General features: G+C 55.6%; 3 protein-coding genes across 4 annotated transcripts in view; 2 read left to right on the forward strand and 1 right to left on the reverse strand.

Moving 5' to 3' along the window:
- RFX2 (regulatory factor X2) overlaps positions 1-5,531 on the forward strand; it is an 83,634-nt gene extending 78,103 nt beyond the window's left edge. Inside the window, exons 15-18 of the mRNA XM_059489690.1 lie at positions 563-771; positions 1,327-1,480; positions 2,950-2,992; positions 3,465-5,531. Coding sequence (XP_059345673.1) covers positions 563-771; positions 1,327-1,480; positions 2,950-2,992; positions 3,465-3,556 — 498 coding nt within the window. The 3' untranslated portion in view covers positions 3,557-5,531. The remainder of the gene's footprint in view (positions 1-562; positions 772-1,326; positions 1,481-2,949; positions 2,993-3,464) is intronic.
- Positions 5,532-9,829: 4,298 nt separating this feature from the next.
- Positions 9,830-14,068, forward strand: LOC132084638 (la-related protein 6-like). 2 transcript variants are annotated; one of them, XM_059489848.1, is made up of 6 exons: positions 9,830-10,001; positions 10,083-10,260; positions 11,578-11,776; positions 12,510-12,805; positions 13,207-13,723; positions 13,769-14,068. In XM_059489848.1, exons 2-6 carry the CDS (start codon positions 10,094-10,096, stop codon positions 13,784-13,786), a joined length of 1,197 nt encoding a protein of 398 aa, XP_059345831.1. In that variant the 5' UTR covers positions 9,830-10,001; positions 10,083-10,093; the 3' UTR covers positions 13,787-14,068. The 2 variants fall into 2 exon arrangements, with proteins under 2 accessions (XP_059345831.1, XP_059345830.1); XM_059489847.1 differs by having other exon boundaries at positions 13,207-14,068.
- A 1,143-nt stretch (positions 14,069-15,211) lies between these two features.
- IFI30 (IFI30 lysosomal thiol reductase) lies at positions 15,212-18,123 on the reverse strand. Its single transcript, XM_059489835.1, has 7 exons — positions 17,979-18,123; positions 17,194-17,373; positions 16,677-16,751; positions 16,507-16,602; positions 16,278-16,430; positions 15,410-15,478; positions 15,212-15,326 (listed from the first exon to the last, which is right to left on the reverse strand). The coding sequence occupies exons 1-7, from the start codon at positions 18,111-18,113 to the stop codon at positions 15,261-15,263; spliced, it is 774 nt and encodes a 257-aa protein (XP_059345818.1). The 5' UTR covers positions 18,114-18,123; the 3' UTR covers positions 15,212-15,260.
- Positions 18,124-18,293: the final 170 nt, after the last annotated feature.

Genomic DNA, 18,293 nt, shown 5'->3' on the forward strand with positions numbered 1-18,293 from the left:
GGAAGAAAGTAAAAGGATAAAATAAACAATGCAGTAAACTAAAACAACACTGACAGAGTCAGAACACAACCTGACACCCTGTGGGTCAGGGTGTGGGCAGCAGTCCCATTGGAATTGTGGCTCAGCCCTCCTGCAGTGTCAGGGGTGGTTCTGCTGGAGCAGGGATCCTGTAGAAGGGTGGAATCTTCCTCTGAAGATCCAGGGGCAGAGGCAGCTGCTGTTCCTCTGGGGAATCCAGTGCAGAAGCCGTGCTGGTGTTCCAGAATCTCCAGATTATATCCAGGCAGGAATTCTTGGCTCCTCCCTCTGGGCTCACATCTCCCAATGGGATGCTGTAGTTCTTATCAGCCATGCAGTGACATTCAGTAGCTGTTATCAGCAGATGTCCCTTCCCAAGGTAGAAGTGATTGTGGTCATAAGAGAGAGATAAGGCAAGCAGGAGCAGGGCATGAGTAACTGTGAGCCCTTTCTTCTGAGCAGGAGCAGGGCATAAGTAACTATGAACCCTTTCTCCTGAATAGGAGCAGGGCATGAGTAACTGTGAGCCCTTTCTCCTGAGCAGGAGCAGGCCTCGTGGGTGTGCCAGTGTGAGGAGGGCATGGTGCAGAAGCTGGAGCAGGATTTCAAGCTGACTCTGCAGCAGCAGAGCTCTCTGGACCAGTGGGCCAGCTGGCTGGACAATGTGGTCACTCAAGTGCTGAAGCATCACGAGGGCAGCCCCAGCTTCCCCAAGGCAGCCAGGCAGTTCCTGTTGAAGTGGTCCTTCTACAGGTACATTTTCTTTCTCATTTTGGGGGTATTTCTGCATCAACCTTGAGGCATGTAAGGAACTCCTTGAAAAGCCAAGGCCAAGATCTTTACTCCTGTTAAACTCTGCTTCAATGTGGTTCTGGTAACCTTTCAAGACGGGGATAGGATACTCCATAAACTAAATTTCTTAAAGCCAAGGCCAGGTTGGGTTAAGATACTCCATAAACTAAATTTCTTAAAGCCACAAGGCCAAGTTCTTTACTCCCATGGAACTCTGCTTAACTGTGGTTCTGGTGTCCTTTCAAGATGGGGACAAGATACTCCATAAACTAGATTTCTTAAAGCCAAGGCCAAGTTCTTTACTCCCATTAAACTCTGCTTGACTGTGGTTCTGGTGTCCCTTCAGCACGGGGATAGGATGCTCCATAAACCAAATTTCTTAAACTGTTTCGATACTTTTGGGTCAGAGGCAGAGACACTGTTGGGTCCCACAGAACCACCAGGGTCCAGAACTCACATCAGCCATGGCAGAGATGTAAAACTCATCCCAAATTTGTGATTCTTGCCCATTCCCAGCTCGATGGTGATCCGGGACCTCACCCTGCGCAGCGCCGCCAGCTTTGGCTCCTTCCACCTGATCCGCCTGCTCTACGACGAGTACATGTTCTACCTGGTGGAGCACCGTGTGGCCCAGGCAACAGGGGAGACCCCAATTGCTGTCATGGGAGAGGTGAGAGCCCTTTATTCCCTACAAACCAACCCAAAAGAAGCAGTTCCTCAAAAGACACCGGTGCTTCACACAGCACGCTGCACTCCCGGCTTGTTTTGCAACAAAAATTATTTATTGAGTTGTTTTGGCATAAGGAAAGAATTCCTGGGGCATATTCCCTGAGCTGGTGGGTTTGGGGTGGTTGAGCATTATTTGGAGGCTTGGAGGAGGGAGGGAAAGGATCTCCCCCCTTCTCTGCACCACCTGTGACTGCCAGCCCTGACTTTGGGACTCCTGACAGGGAGGTCCATCAAAACCAAGCAAAAATGGTCCTAAAGTTGCTTTTAGCAACTGAACTTCTGCAGGCCTCTACAAGCTCCAGCATTACCTGCACAGTGAGCCACTCCCTCCATTTTTGAGGTGAAGAAGAGGATGATGGGGTTGTTTGGGCTGTTTGTGGCGGTTTGGGGCTTTTTTTGTTCACAGTAATTCTGGTGCCTGGCTTGCAGGGAGGTCCTGTCCTGCCTAGCTGAGGCCACATCCAGTTTTTCCCTCTGAAATACAGAGTTAAAAGCCTCAGCTGAACCTGTGACAGCAATGCTGAAACTACTGTGAGTTTAAAACTGAGCCCACGTGCTCAAAACTGATCTCATTTGCTCCTTGAAGCTTCCACAGAGCTCATGTAGGGATCCAGGCAAACCAAAGCCACCAAATCCTGTTGGTTCTGCCTTCCCTGCCCTCCCACTCTGCTCCAGCTGCAGTGCTGAGTTCCCACTCTTCCCTGCAATGCTGAGTTCCCACTGTTCCCTGCAAAACCTCCTCCTTCACTGGTATTAAAGGAACAGGAAAGGCAGAGTCTGGCTCCCATCCCTCAGGCTTTTCCTCCATTCAACCCTTGCAATATTCCTGCTCTCCAGGAGGAGGCTGATTCTTTCCAGCAAAGAAGGATGAGGCATCCTCCCACTCCCACTGAGCTTTGCAATTCCCACTCTCCTCAGCTCCTGCCCAGCTTTCCATGACTTTCCAGAATTATTGTTTGCAGCAATTTGGTGTCTCAGACCTGGTCATTGAGAGGGACATCACACCTCCAGAGCCAAGGAGCTCTCTGGTTCCACATCCTGGATGGCCAAACTCTCTCAGACATCACTGCAAAGGCTTTGCAGGGAGGGGAAATGCCAGAGGTGGAAAGGGCTGGAGAAAAGGCACCACTTTTACCTGTAGCAGCACTTGGTCATCGCCTGGCAGATGGAAAAATTTCCATTCTTTTTCATTCTGCCTTAATTCCAGAGCTAAACCCTGCCCTGGATTGTTGTGTGTGGTGTTCACCCAGAGGTTTAAATGGCAACAAAAGGCTTTTTCCCCAAAACCTGTGGTTGGTTTTCATTTCTGCTCTCCACCACCAATGCTCACAGTCTCTCCTGGTGCTTGAAATTCTCTGGCACCTCAGCTCCCCAAAGCCTCACTGACCCCAAAACTCCTTTTTCTTTCAGTTTGGTGACCTCACACCCCTGTCCCCAACACTGCTGGACAAAGGTACCTGTCCTCCCTGCTGGGGAGTGATGGTTTGGGAGGGTTGGAGGGTTGGGATGGTTTGGGAGGATTGGGAAGTGGGATGGTTTGGGCAGGTTGGAGACATGGGATGGTTTGAGATGGTTGGGATGGTTTGGGATGGTTGGGGTTGGGATGGTTTGGGATGGTTGGGATGGTTTGGGAGGGTTGGGATGGTTTGGGATGGTTTGGGAGGGTTGGGATGGTTTGGGATGGTTTGGGAGCGTTGGAGGATGGGATGGTTTGGGAGGGTTAGGATGGTTTGGGATGGTTTGGGAGGGTTAGGATGGTTTGGGATGGTTTGGGATGGTTTGGGAGGGTTGGAGGATGGGATGGTTTGGGAGGGTTGGGATGGTTTGGGAGGGTTGGGGACCCTTGTGCTGCCTCTTGCAGCCTGCTCTGCTGGAAAGCAGCTCCTGGTGGCCCCGTGCCCTGCTCTGAGCCCTGTCCTTTGCAGATGACATCGAGCTGGGCACGGAGGGGGATCCAGGAGAGCCACTGGTGAAACGGGAGCGCAGTGAGCCCGGCCACTCCCTGCAGGACATCTGACCCCTGGGCTGGACCTGGCCACCTCTGCAGGACATCTGAGCCCTGGGCTGGACCCTGCAGGACATCTGACACCTGGGCTGCACCGAGCCATCCATCCGGAGCTAGGCGGGGCGTGCCAAGCCCGGCACCCCCGGATTTGCGTTATTATAGTGCCTCTTAGTTTCTCTTGATGTTTACTCGTGTTTGAGGATGGGCTGAGGCGGTTTTGGCTGCCAGTGTCCCTCCAGAGGGGAGGGAGAAGCTCCAGAGTCTGCTCTCTGTGGCCAGCAGCAGGTGGGATGTGCCTGGCTGGAGGAGCTGTCCTGGCTCTGTCTGGGAAGGTGCTTTGGGTTCCTTCCCCACGTCTCAGACTTCACTGTGATACAAACTTGAACCAATCAGTGCCCAAGAAGAAGGAGAAATGTCTGGCCCTTCTCCTGCAGCCTTTCCAGACCAGCTGTTCTGGCTCTGGATTGCCAAATCTCTGCACAGGGAGCACAGGGCAGTTGGTGTCCCTTGTCCCCCCCGGGAGAGGCTCCAGGCTGCACATCCCGACGGACACAGCGTGCTCTGGGACTATGGGATGAGCATTCCCACCTGCTTCCATGGCTCCCCAGCCTGGCACTTCACCCCAATGCTCCTGGGATGCCATCTGGCCAACTCAAAATACCAAAGGACTCCGAGGCAGCTGGAGGCAGAGCGTGCCCGTTGTCCCACGTGCCGTGATTGCCTGGGGCAGTCCCATGGTGATCCCATGGCAATCCTATGGTGATCCCATGGTGACCCCGTGGTAATCCCATGGCAGTCCTGTGATGATCCCATGGTGATCCCATGTCAATCCCATGGCAATCCTGTGATGATCCCGTGGTGATTCCATGATGATTCCATAGCAACACCATGGTGATCTCATGATGCTCCCATGGCAATCCCATGGTGATCCTGTGGCGATCCTGTGGTGATCCCATGGCAGTCCTGTGATGATCCCATGGGGAACCCATGGCAATCCTATAGCAATCCCATGATGATCCCATGGTGATCCCATGGCAATCTTGTGGTGATCCCATGGGGATCCCATGGTGATTCCATGATGACCCCACGGCAATTCCCTGGTGATCTCATGATGATCCCATGATCCCATGCAAATCCCATGGCAATCCTGTGGTGATGTCATGATGATCCCATTGCAATCCCATGGTGATCCACTGGCAATCCCATGATGATCCCGTGGTGATCCCATGGCAATCCCATGGCAATCTTGTTGTGATCCCATGGCAATCCCATGGTGACCCCATGGCAGTCATCATCATGGCAGTCCTGTGATGATCCCATGATGATCCCATGGCAATCTGTGGCAATCCCATGGTGACCCCATGGCAATCCATGGCAGTCCTGTGATGATCCCATGATGATCCCATGGCAATCCCATGTCCATCCCCACCCTCCACGGTGCCCAGGCACACAGGAACCGGCCCCACATCCTGGGGTTTGTGAAATCCCCACCTCAAGCCCTGTTCTGAGCTCGAAGGGGGTTCTGGAGCAGGGGTGAGGGGGTGACTGCAGTGCCTTAGGGGGGCCTTGGCCCCATTGCCCTGCTCCAGGGGGGCCAGCATGGCTCAGCCTGGCCCAGCACAGCCCATCCCAGGTGGGGAGGGGCTGGCACAGACCCCCAGCATTTCCCTCTCTGGATCCCTTTGCCTTTTCCTGTGGGGTGGCTCCCGTGGCTCCTGGGGGAGCTCTGTAGGATTTATCCCCTTTCCCATGTCCTGTGGGGTCGTGGATTGCCCTGGGATGCTGTGGACTGCCCTGGGGTGCTGTGGGCTACAGGGCAGAGGAGGTGGGGAATCTGTAAAACAAAGCCCTGGGGCAAATGTCTCTGTGAATAAAGGCCGTGTCATAAATAGCTTTTATTATTATTATTGTTGTTATTATGGTTTCTGGTGCTGCATAATGTTTGATGTGAGCTTTTCCAGGGGTCTCGTGTGCATTGCCCAGCAGAGAATCTTCTACCCAAATCTCTGATTTTCATTCCCAGAGGCACTAAGGCAGCTGTGCCACTTTCAAACATTGAAACAACACGTTGAAATGAGAGTGTGTGCAGTGGCACATCCTCCCTCTGTGCCATGCTGTCGTGCTAGGGTGGTGTTTGTCTGTAAATGTCTCACATGGAAGTGGCAGGAGAGAAGTGAGAGAGGCAGATTTAACTGTACAGAACCATGAAAACCCCCCTGGGTCAGAGTCCACACTTGGGATCCTGCTGATGAGATAAGAGAGTCTAAAACAACAACTGAGCAACCCAATCTGAGCTGCCCTGCTGCCTCTGAGGGCCACAGGAGTTCAGCTCTGCCTCTGAGGGAGGCCAGCAGGCAGAGGAGATGCTCTGGAGCTCTGCAGCAGCACCCAAACCCCTCCACAGAATCCCCACTAAAGCTGAACAGCAATAAATGTGTGTCCAGCACTCAGGCCTGCACAAGGAGTGTCGTGGTCCCATTTCTTCTGAGGTGCCTGAGAGGTGCCAGGAGATGCTGCAGTTTCACAGACATCTTTTATGGAAAATCCTTTCCTTAGGATTTTTCCTCCTGAGAAGCTGAGAGGCCTCAGGAACAAAATGTAAACATTGATTATCTGCTGCTGTGGAATGCAACAGGTGCATCTGTGATTGACTTTTGTTGGTTGTCCCTAATTAATGGCCAATCACAGCCCAGCTGGCTCAGACACAGAGCCCAAGCCACAAACCTTTGTTATCATTCTTTGCTATTCTATTCTTAGCTAGCCTTCTGATGAAACCTTTTCTTCTATTCTTTTAGTATGGTTTTAATGTAATATCTATCATAAAATAATAAATCAAGCCTTCTGAAACATGGAGTCACATCCTCATCTCTTCCCTCATCCTCACACCCCTGTGAGCACGGTCACACTGCAGCAGCCTGGGGGATTCAGGAGCTGCCCAGGGGAATTGAAGCAGCTCAGGGCAGGGTCTGGGGTCTGCAAGAGGCAAATTCCCCCTGGGGCAGCAGCTGCTGTGTCAGATAACCCAGAGGGGATGACAGTGTTGACAGGATGAGGGAAGAGATGAGGATCTGACTCCATGTTTCAGAAGGCTTGATTTATTATTTTATGATATATATTATATTAAAACTGTACTAAAAGAAGAAAGGATTTCATCAGAAAGCTAGATAAGAATAGAAAAAGAAAGAATGGTAACAAAGGCTTGTGAATAACAGCTGGACTGTGATTGGCCATTAATCAGAAACAACCACATCCAATCACAGATGCACCTGTTGCATTCCACAGCAGCAGATAATCAATGTTTACATTTTGTTCCTGAGGCCTCTCAGCTTCTCAGCAGGAAAAACCCCAAGAAAAGGATTTTCCATAAAGGATGTCTGTGACAAGGGGAGGACAGGATCAGACAGCACAGGGCCACGGGAGGATTTTCTAATTAAGCTTCCAGACTAATTGAGAGGATGGGGGCAGTGAGGATGTGACAAGGGCTGGGTCATTCCTGCTCTGATCCCTTGGGAAGGTTCAGCCTCAGATGAGCCCAATCTGGGGGTGTTTGGGATTTGTTCTGCACCAGACAGAGCCTCTTCCTTTGGCAATCTCAGATTATTTCCCCCAGGGGAGCTGGGCAGCACCTCCTGACCCTGAGGAAAATCTGCCTTTAACCACAAAGCAAACACAACTCAAAATCCTCCTGTCAGCACCTCCACCCCCCATCCCTCCCAGATGGGCAAATCCTGCAGAGATTTCTGCACCAGCATCCCAGGATTTTGTGTTCCACCTCTCCCCAAGCAGCAGAGAGCACCAGGAGGGGGCAGGAGAAGGGCAGATGCCACCAAATCAGAGGGGTAGAACGTTCCAGAAGCAGCTGGACGTTGCCAGGCCCTGTGGCTCATCCCAGAGGGGCAACCCTGGAGCTGGGCAGGGTGGCAGAGCCCAGGGGACGCTGCAGGGCCACCAGCCTGGGATGCTGCTGCTCTGGGACACCCTGGAGTGCCTGGCACAAGGAAAGAGCTCCTGGAGCTTCTTCCCTGGAGCTTTGGGGTGGTTGAGCATCATTTGGGCTTTGGAGGAGGGAGGGAAAGGATCTCCCCCTTCTCTGCACCACCTGTGACTGACTTTGGGTTCCTGACAGGGCAAAGTCCATCAGAACCGAGCAAAAATGGTCCAAAAGTTGCTTTCAGCACCAGAATTTCTGCAGATCTCTGCAAGCTCCAGCACTGATAATTTCTTCATCACAGCATTACCTGCACAGCTGGGCAGGGTGGCACAGCCCAAGGGACTCTGCAGTGCCACCAGCCTGGGGGTGCTGCTGTTCTGGGACATCTTGGAGTGCCTGGAACAAGAAAAGAGCTCCTGGAGCATCTTCCCTGGAGTTTTGGCAAGAAACATTCTTTCTGGTTAGTGTTTTAATGAGAACTTTTCTCCTGATTGAGTTTGACTTCAAAACAAAAACTAAACACTGAGGCATCTCAAAGCATCAGTGAGTAACTACTATACCCTTAATTTCAGAGTCAAGAGACTTCTGTGCTAAATAACCAAAACAATATTAGCTCCTGACCTGTACTTTGTAAAGTTTTAAACTCAGCATTTTTGGAAAACCCAGCCATCCAGGAAAAATACATGGCTTGCAAATAACTCCTTTTTCCTGGAGAAGGTTACAAAATGATGCAAAGATGTCGAGCTTTCAATTATAGCAAGCAATACACAATAGCTCATACAGAACATGACCTTCTTCCATTTATATGGGCAGAATTTCAAGTCTAATACAGACCTACATGTCCAAAGAGGAGCATAAATGAATCTATTAAGCACAAATTCCTGTTATGCACACAATATGTAGGGTGGTTGAGCATCATTTGGGCTTTGGAGGAGGGAGGGAAAGGATCTCCCCCTTCTCTGCACCACCTGTGACTGACTTTGGGTTCCTGACAGGGCAAAGTCCATGAAAACCAAACGAAAACGGTCCAAAAGTTGCTTTCAGCACCAGAATTTCTGCAAGCCCCCACAAGCTCTAGCATTGATCATTTCTTTATCACAGCATTACCTGCACAGCTGGGCAGGGTGGCAGAGCCCAGGGGACTCTGCAGTGCCACCAGCCTGGGGGTGCTGCTGCTTTGGGGACCACCAGGACATCCTGGAGAGCCCCAGCCTGTGTGTGGATGTGAGGCTGGGATGAGCCCTGGATTCACCCCCTGTTTGTCCCCCTGGGAATTGTCCCCTGGCTGGGATGGCTTCAGGGTCATGGCCTGGCACTCCTGGATTGTCCCCACAGTGCCACAGAACAGCCCCACGTGTAGGAAGCCTCTGGGACAGGGACTTGAGAAGGGAAATGAGAGAAGTTCTCAAAACGAACCAACACAAAAATAGGGATTTGAAAACAGGAACCAGAGCCGCCTCCTGTTGTTTGCCTGCAACTTCTCCCATCATTTCCTCTGCAACAGCACCTTCCCTTCCCAGTGCAGCCCTTGGCCTGTCCATGTGGCCACAGGGCACAGGAACAGCAGCCAAGGCCCTGATGGACACCAGGAGAGGCTCAGGGGGGCTCCCAGCATCAGAATTTCCAGTTTGCACTGAGCTCCGCAGAAACCCCTGCCCTAGCATTGCCCCCTGCCCTGGCACTGCCCCCAACCCTGTGTCACCACCCTCACCTTCCCCTGCTGCCCAGCACAGGGCTCAGGCCATGGGGATGTTTCATTCCAGACCCTTCCCCTGCCCTGCCCTGGGCTCCATCCCTGCTCCATCCCTCACTGGCCTGGGGAGGTTTCTGCAGGAGATTTCATCCTGCGGGATGTTTCTGCCTTTCCCTGCTGCCCTGGCAGCACTGGGAGCCCAAAGGATTGACTGGGGGCCCAAAGGATTGACTGGGGGCCCAAAGGATTGACTGGGAGCCCAAAGGATTGACTGGGGGCCCAAAGGATTGACTGGGGGCCCAAAGGATTGACTGGGGGCCCAAAGGATTGATTGGGGGCCCAAAAGATTTGAGAGCCCTGGACAGAGGCTTCCCTCCCCTCCCTGTGGCTGTCCCTGCACAAGGCAGGGAAACTGAGGCACGGACAGAGGCCTCGTGCTGCAGTTCTCTGCCCCTCTGGCTAGCAGAGGGGACAGGTTCTGCTGGCCCAGCCCTGCCTGGCCCTGAGCTGAGGCAGGAGGAGCCTGGCTGATCCCAGGGCTCAGCTGGGGCCCTTTAACCACAAACAGGTTTCACCTGGAGCAGCAGTGTGGGGGCAGGTCCACAGCCACCCCTGCAGCTCCTGCAGGCTGTGTTTATAAACCCACACCCTCCTCACCCCAGGGGCTTTCTCTCTCTCTTCCCTTTTTTTTTTCCCTTTATTTTTCTTTTTTTTTTCTTTTTTTTTTTTTTTGCCCTTTTTTGGGCGCTTTTGGGGTATTTGGGAGTTGCTGCCTCGGGGTGTTTGGGGTGTTCTGCTAGAGCTTAGAATTTCCTCCCATTGCTAGCAAGCAGGTAAGGACACACAACCATCACCCACCCCCTGCCTGGGCTGGCAGGGCTGTCCCAGCATTGTCCCTCTGTGTCCCATCCCAGGTGAAGGGACAATGTCCTCCCGTGGCCCTGGAGCCGCCCTGGGGCTCGATTCCCAGCCCAGCTGCAGCCCCCCGGTGCCTGCACCAAGGAATTCCCCCCTGGCTCGGCCTCTCTGTGCCCCCTGGAGCTGCTCCCTCGCCCTGCTCGGCCACGAGGAGCCCGTGGAGAGCGGCACCAGGTACGGGCAGGGCTGGGCCTGGCCTGGATGGGACAAGGGGCACGGCTGGGGTGTGTTTGGCACAGCCTGGGAGGCTCCTGAGGCTGGGCTGGGGCTGTTCCTTGTGTCCAAGACAAGGTTGGTGGGCACGGGCTGGGGTCATTCCCTGTGCCCCAGACAAGGCTGGGGTCATTCCCTGTACCCTGGGCAAGACTGGTGGGCAAGGGCTGGAGTTATTCCCTGTACCCAGGGCACAGGTTGGGGCTGTTCCAAGTGCCCAGAGCAAGCCTTGGGCTGTTCCCTGTACCCTGGGCAAGGCTGGTGGGCATGGGCTGGAGTTATTCCCTATGCCCATGGCATGGGCTGGGGCTGTTCCCTGTACCCAGGATAAGGTTGAGGCTGTTCCCCCTACCCAAGACAAGGCTGGTGGGCTCCCTGGACCCTGGGCAAAGCTGGTGGACACGGGCTGGGGCAGTTCCCCATACCCAGGGCAAGGCTGGAGTCATTCCCTGTACTCTGGGCAAGGCTGGGGCTGCTCCCTGGACCCAGATCAAGGCTGGTGGGCACGGGCTGGGGCAGTTCCCTGTACCCTGGGCAAGGCTGGGGCTGTTCATTGTACCCAGGACAAGGCTGGTGGGCACGGGCTGGAGCCATTCCCCATACCCAGGGCAAGGCTGGGGCAGTTCCCCACACTCAGGATAAGGCTGGAATCATTCCCTGTACCTAGGGCAAGGCTGGTGGACACAGGCTGGAGTCATTCCTGATGCCCAGGGCAAGGCTGGGACTGTTCCCCATACCCAAGACAAGGCTGGAGTCATTCCCTGTGCCCAGGGCAAGGCTGGTGGGCACGGGCTGGGACAGTTCTCTATACCCAGGGCAAGGCTTGGGCTGTTCCTCATACCCAGGGCAAAGCTGGAGTCACTCCTTGTACCCAGGACAAGGCTGGTGGTCTCCCTGGACCTTGGGGAAGGCTGGTGGGCACAGGCTGGAGTCATTCCCTGTGCCCAGGGCAAGGGAGGTGGGCAAGGGCTGGGGCTGTTCCCAGGCTGGTGGGCACAGGCTGGAGTTATTCCTTGTACCCAGGGCAAGGCTGGTGGGCTCCCTGGACCCTGGAAAAGGCTGGGGCTGTTCCCTGTGCCCAGGGCAAGGCTGGAGTAATTCCCCATACCCAGGAGAAGGCTGGTGGGTATGAGCTGGAGTTATTCCCTGTACCCAGGGCATGGGCTTGGGCAGGTCCCCATACCCAGGGCCAGGCTGGGGCTGTCCCCGGGTGTCTCTGCTGTCCCAGTACGGTGGCCTGGGCAGCACCCGAGCCCTGTGTCCCCATTTCTGTGCCAGGAGCCGCTGCGAGCCGGGGGTGGCGCTGCTGGAGCGCTCCTGCCCCGGCCCCGACCCGCAGCTGCTGCGCAGGATCGTGGCGCAGGTGGAGTTCTACCTGTCCGATGAGAACCTGGCCAGGGACGCCTTCCTGCTCAAACACGTGCAGAAGAACAAGATGGGCTTTGTCAGCATCAAACTGCTGACATCCTTCAAGAAGGTGGGTCCTGGGGGTGCCTCCTGTGGGGTGTGTGGGGGGCTCAGTGCCCAGGGGAGCAGGGAAAGCTCCTGAAATCATCCCCAGGGCTGGAGTCACCTCTTCTACCCATGGAAGTGATCACCCCTTAACAAAAACCACCCAGGGAAATGCTGGTGGTGTGGCTTAGGGGGAAATTGTGGCTCCTTGCCAGAGCCTGGGGGACACTGGGGCTGTCAGCAGAAGGGGGACATTGGGGTCCCAGCCTGCTGGAGGGGGTTTAGGGTGCTCTGGGGGATATTGTATGGGGTCCCAGCCTGCTGGAGGAGGGTTTAGGGTGCTCTGGGGGATATTGTATGGGGTCCCAGCCTGCTGGAGGGGGATTTGGGGTGCTCTGGGGGATATTGTATGGGGTCCCAGCCTACTGGAGGGGCATTTAGGGTGCTCTGGGGGATATTGTATGGGGTCCCAGCCTTCTGGAGGGGCATTTAGGGTGCCCTGGGGGATGTTGTATGGGGTCCCACCCTGCTGGAGGGGTTTAGGGTGCCCTGGGGGATGTTGTATGGGGTCCCAGCCTGCTGGAGGGGTTTAGGGTGCCCTGGGGGATGTTGTATGGGGTCCCACCCTGCTGGAGGGGGATTTGGGGTGCTCTGGGGGATATTGTATGGGGTCCCAGCCTGCTGGAGGGGGGTTTAGGGTGCTCCCTGCCCCTGTAGGGAATGCAGGGTGATGGGCATTCCACCCCCTGTGTGCCCAGGTGAAATACCTGACCCGGGACTGGCGCCTCACCCTCTATGCCCTCAAGTTCTCGGCGCTGCTGGAGGTGAACAAGGAGGGCACCAAAGTGCGGCGGCGCTTCCCCATCCCCGAGCACCTGCTGAGCATCCCCCCGAGCAAGCTGCTGCTGATCTGGGAGCTGCAGCCGCGGGAGCAGGACCTGCCCCTGCAGAAAACCTTCCTGGACACCATCACCAGGGTTTTCAGCCCCTTCGGAGCCATCGCCTCCATCCGCCTGCTGCGGCCGGGCCGCAAGCTGCCCTCGGACGTGCGCAGGTGAGAGCGGGGCCCTGGAAAAAGTTAAAGATGGAGTCTAAAATGTTAAGCTTTGTGTTTTCCCAGATCAACTGCACCTGTGTAAGCGGTATGATAAATTATATAATTGTTCGATGTGAGGATTGTTTAGTAATTAAATATAATTCTTATATAACCATAAGAAGAATAATGAAAAGCTATGTTGGAAAGTCAGAGGGGGGCTAAATCCGTGTATATTATAGAACAATATAACTTAAATAATTAACATGAAAGTTATATAACGATAGAGTATAAAAACATGATCACTTCGGATGTATGGTCAGAGTCAGATTTGGGTTGAATATACCCCTGGCACCCAGAGCTCTTAACAAAAAGCACCGCATATAATCCCTTGGTGATTATGTTTCTGCACGCTAACACAGGTACTCGGCGAGGTTCCCGGAGATGCTGAGCCGCTGCTGTGCCCTGGTGGAGTACGAGAGCCTGGAGAGCGCCCGCAGCGCCGCCGACAGCCTCGGGCAGTGCGACTGGCGCAGCGGCATCAGGGTGGTGCGGCTGAGCGGCAAGGGAGGCAAGAAGAAATCCAGCGAGGAGAGAGCGGCTTGCAAGGTGCCACCACCACCACCGGCTCTGAGCATCCCCCGCAGCCCCAGGCAGGGGTCCCTGCCCTGCAGCGCTCCCCAGCGCGGTGATGCTGCAGGGTCGCTGTCCTTCCTCCTGCACCAGGAGCTGCTGGCACCGACCTGCCCTGGCGGTGATTTCACACCGGGAGATTGCAGAAGCTGCCCCGGCTCGTTCCTCCCTGAGCTCGGGGTGGGCACTGAGAGCTGCGCCGGGGGTGCAGCGGGGTCCTGGACACCCTGGAGCAGCGGGCTCTGTCCCAAAGGTTCCCTCAGTGATGCTCAGGGGGTGTCTGAGCCCCTCAGCCTGTGGGACGGGGTCCTGCCCTTGCCCCACAGCCCCAAGAGCTGCAGGAGAGAAGAGCTCTTCCTGCAGCGCTGAGAATCCTTCAATCCAGGGCTGGGGGTTCTCACTGTCTCTTTTTCCCCTTCTTCTCTCGAGAGGAAGGCTTTCCTCTGGTCCTGCGAGCTGTGGGCAGTGGCAGAGCAGCTGAGCCAGGGCACAGAAGTTTTGGGGCACGGGCGATGCTCGAGGCAGAGCAGCAGCAGGAGCTGTGCTGTGCTCATGCCAGTGAGACTGTGCTTGCTCAGGGCCCAGAGCTGGGTTTGGGGTCCAGGTTTTGGATGAGAAATGGACAATAAAGAGAGATGAAGTTTCCAGGCACTCTCTGATTGATGGTGTGAGTTTTTTTTGGGGGGGGGGGGGGGGTTTGTTGGGTTTTTGTTGGGTGTTTTTTTTTTGTTGTTGTTTTTTGGTTTTTTGGGTTGGTTTTTTTTTTGGGTTTTTTTTGGTTTTTTTTTGTTGGTTGGTTTTGTTTGGGTTTTTTTGGTTTTTTCCCCCTTATCTTTCCAGGCCTTGCTGCTGCCTGAGGTGCAGCCGGACAATGGAAGGAGGGTCCCTGCCTACAGCTCCCTCCCTTGCTGTCCTTGGGGTGGTGGGGACACTGAGGGGTGCCCAGGTTGGCTGAGCCTGAGACAAGAATGATGCTGTGGTGGCAGAGCCATGGTTTTTCCTTGCTCTTGGCTGCTCAAGGCTCTCTGGTATCCCTCAGGATGGAATCTGGGGCTTTCTTGTGTCCCTCCTGCTCCCACAGCCTCCCCAGCTCCTCTGGGAAAGGGTTTAGGGAGGTACAGGTGGCTGTCAGGGTGTGCAAATGCCCTTGGGCTGTGCCCAGAGCTGGGATGAGTCTCACACCTCATGTGAGGAGAGCTTTGAGCAGCCCCTGCAGTCAGGAGCCTCGGGATGAGGATGAGGAGGATGGAAAACAAAGCAGGTTTGGGTTCTGGTTCTCACCCAGGCAAGGGCCCTGGCACCGAGGAGTTGTTCTACAGGTAGAGAGGAGAATTCTCTGGATTAGGAATTCCTTGTCCTTGTGGTGAATTTCATGCCCCAGACCCCAGCTGGGAATGGCTTCTTGCTGGGGCAAGCAGGTCTGGGAAATTCCAGAGAGATTTGTTTGTCAGGGAAAAGATTCCATCCTAAACCTGCTGGTTGGGAATGGGGAGGGACTGGTGGGAACTGGGATGGTCTTGGCCCCAGTGCTCCTGAAATCATTATTGTGTTTAATGCTGTCAGTGTGAGGAGAGAGATGGACACAGGAGCTGCTCCCCAAGACTTGGAGAGAGGAAATGTTCTGCTGCTCAGCAGAGTTCCCTGGGAATCTTCAAGGGGTTTCTCTGCGACCCTCTGGAGCGGGTAATTCCCAGGTCTGGAGGGCAATCCCAGAGCCCAGCCCCTCTCCCTTCCCACTGCGCCAGGGCACAACACCCCCTCCCTGCTCCCCCAGCACAGCACTCCAGATCCTGCTGCTTTTCCATAAAAAATCCTTTTTATTGGCCTCTCCCTCAGTGCTCCCTCAGCGCCTGCAGCCAGGTGGGATCCTCGGGGCCTTGGAGCTCCCGCAGGCCTCAGGCTTCTCCCCCTGCCAGAGAGCAGCCATGAGAGCCCCAGCAGGGACGAGGACGTGTCCCCAAGCCCTGCTGTCCCCACAGAGCCCTGTCCCACCTGGTAGAGGTGACAAACCAGCGCCAGCAGCGAGGCCTCGGCCTGTGCCTGCAGCTCGTCCGTGTGTTTCTGTGGGGGGACAAGGGCAGGTCAGGGGCCTTTTCAGGCCATAAAGCTGGGTCCCAGATTTATGGGGCTGGGGCTGTAACAATGGCTTTTCAGGCCACAAATCTCGGAGAGAGGCCGAGAAGGAATTTATGACAGAATTTGTTTTGTTTTTAGGGCTGTGGCCTTACTACGGGGTGCTGGGGCTGGTTGTAGCAGGGGTTGCGGGGTGTGGTTGACTGGTAAGTTTGGGGGTCTCTTTTGTCTCTTTGGTGCTTGTTATGGTTTATTTAGGGGGGATGTTGGTAGTGTTTGTGTATTCAGTGTCACTGGCAGCAGATCTTTATCCAGAGGCTTGGGGTAGTTGGGGTGTTGTTGGTTATGGCAGGTTTAGGTTCTGGTGCCCATCAACCAGCCAGGGCCCTGGCACTGAGGAGTTGTTCTACAGATAGGGAGGAAAATTCTCTGGATCAGGAATTCCTTGTCCTTGTGGTGAATTTCACCCCCCAGACCCCAGCTGGGAATGGCTTCTTGCTGGGGCAAGCAGGTCTGGGAAATTCCAGAGAGAATTGCTTGTCACAAGTGCTCAGGGAAAAAATTCCATCCTAAACCTGCTGGTTGGGAATGGGGAACTGGGATAGGGCTGGTTGTGATGGTGGGGCTTGTCATGGGGGGTGTGTTGGGGTTATTGGTGGATGAGGGGATGGTGAATATTGGGGGCTTCTTGTCGGTCTGGTCAGATTTTAGTGTTGTATTCAGAGGGGTGAACAGCCATGCTTACAGCCCCAGGGTGTCCCTGGCACCCCGTGCCCCCCTGCCTTACCCCATTGATGGTGATCCAGGGCACGTACTGGTGTGGAGGATCCAGTGCCTCGGTCAGCTGGGCGTTGTGGTGCATCAGGGCCACCCCTGTGTCCCCCTGCACGCAGGCGCTGATGCGGCCGCTGTCCACCTCAGGGGCATAGATCTGCAGGCACTGCGGGCACAGGGGACACTCAGGGGGACAGGGACATCCCCCATGAGGGGCAGTGAGGGGCGGGGAGGGGACATACAGCCTCCAGGTTCTTGGTGACGGAGCTGCCCGACTCCAGGCAGAAGATGACGGGGAAGTAGGTGCTGAAGTTCTTGGCCTCGTGCATCAGACAGGCCTGGGGGGACAGGGCGGGCGATGAGGGGACACTGGACCCCTCCATGCCAGCCCCGTGGGAACGGGCACTGTCACCTCCATCATGTTGCCCAGGCATTCCTCGGGGCCGTGCTGGCACTGGAAATCCAACTTGCCACTGACGTTCCTCTCCTGTGGGACCAAGAGGGATGAGCAGGGCCAGCACCACCAGGGAGAGCACTGGCTCCTGTCACAGACATCTTTTCATTAAAAATCCTTCCCTTAGGGTTTTTTCCTTCTGAGAAGCCTCAGAAACAAAATGTAAACAATGATTATCTGCTGCTGTGGGATGCAACATGTAGATCCATGATTAGTCTCTTGTAGATGTTTGGAATTAATGGCCAATCATGGCAGAGCTGGCTCTCTCTCGGTCCGAGCCACAAACCTTTGTTATTCTTTCTTTTCTATTCTTAGCTAGCCTTCTGATGAGAACTTTTCTTCTATTCTTTTAGTACAGTTTTAATGTAATATATATATCACAAAGTAGTAAATCAAGCCTTGTGAAGTATGGAGTCAGCATCCTCATCTCTTCCCTCATCTGAAAACCCCTGTGAACATGGTCACAGGCTCCTACCTGGGCATTGCCATAGGGCACCAGGGTGATGTTCAGCATCTCCTCGGGCAGCAGCAGCCAGGTGGGGAAGAGTTTCAGCACCAGGAACTCGCGGCAGGCCGGGCACAGGCTCTCGTAGTACAGGCTCAGCTCCACGGGCGCGGCCGCGGGGCGCGGGAGGCTCGGGCAGCTGCTCTCCACCTGCACACAGAGGGTTTCGGGGTGCACGGGGGGGTATGGGTGCTGCACCCCCGTTCTAGTGTCTGTAGGGATGGGGTGAAGCTCCGGGATGCAGGGAAGAAGGGGGAGATGAGGGCGCGCAGGGCTGGAGGGAAGTGAGAGTGGCCGGGAGTTTTTGGGGCTTTCCACCAGAACTTCCCCAAAACATTTCAGGGGAAAGCAAATTTAGAGCAGGATGTGCCTGGGTGGGGGGATGGCCCAGCACCCAGTGCCAGGGGGAAGCCGCAGCCCCATGGGGCTCACAGAGCGCTGTCAGCACCCGGCTGTTTGGGGCAGAATGAGCCAAAAAGCTGTTTTAGGCTTAAAAAGCAGAAGTGCCAGGGGCAGCTGGGGAGGGGATGCGGGCAGGGTTCTGCTGGACCACAGCCGTTCGCCGGGGATCTGGGGAACGCCGTGGTGCCCGTGTGGCTCTGAGCATCCCCGTGGATGTGACAGCCTGAGCGACACTCGCAGCTGGCATTAGCCCCAGGCATCGCTGCCCCAGCGCTGTCCCCGGGCAGGCGGGAGTGACCCCGCGTCCCGGTGACCCTGCCCTTGTCCCCAGCCCCAGCAGCAGCAGCTCTGACCTGGCAGGCGACAGCGGCGTCCCGGGATCTGCACCAGCGGTGGGCAGGGTGATCACAGCCGGGGGCCGCGCCGAGCCCCGGCGCCACCAGGGCCACCAGGGCCAGCAGCACAGGCAGCGCCACCGCGGGGGCCATCGGGACGCCGGGGTGACGCGGAAATGAGCCCGTCCCAGCGGGGACTTTTAAAGCCGGGCAGTGCCCGCCCTCCGGCCCTGCCTGCCCTTCCTGCCGCCCCGGCCGCCGCCTCCCGTGACGCCGCTGCCCCACGTGGGCTCCGCCGCCGCCGCTCCCGCTGCCCCCGAGTACGGGGATCGG

Source organism: Ammospiza nelsoni, chromosome 27, assembly GCF_027579445.1.
Source record: "Ammospiza nelsoni isolate bAmmNel1 chromosome 27, bAmmNel1.pri, whole genome shotgun sequence".
NCBI classification, from domain to species: Eukaryota; Metazoa; Chordata; class Aves; order Passeriformes; family Passerellidae; genus Ammospiza; species Ammospiza nelsoni.

Coding starts and splice junctions, on each gene's coding strand:
- IFI30 (XM_059489835.1), bottom strand. CDS start 18,113: ATGGCCCCCGCGGTGGCGCTGCCTGTGCTGCTGGCCCTGGTGGCCCTG. Junction 16,431..16,506: donor TCACCAAGAACCTGGAGGCT/GTATGTCCCCTC, acceptor CTGTGCCCGCAG/TGCCTGCAGATCTATGCCCC. Junction 15,479..16,277: donor CCTGGATCACCATCAATGGG/GTAAGGCAGGGG, acceptor GTCCCCCCACAG/AAACACACGGACGAGCTGCA.
- LOC132084638 (XM_059489847.1), top strand. CDS start 10,094: ATGTCCTCCCGTGGCCCTGGAGCCGCCCTGGGGCTCGATTCCCAGCCC. Junction 10,261..11,577: donor CCCGTGGAGAGCGGCACCAG/GTACGGGCAGGG, acceptor TTTCTGTGCCAG/GAGCCGCTGCGAGCCGGGGG. Junction 11,777..12,509: donor TGCTGACATCCTTCAAGAAG/GTGGGTCCTGGG, acceptor CTGTGTGCCCAG/GTGAAATACCTGACCCGGGA.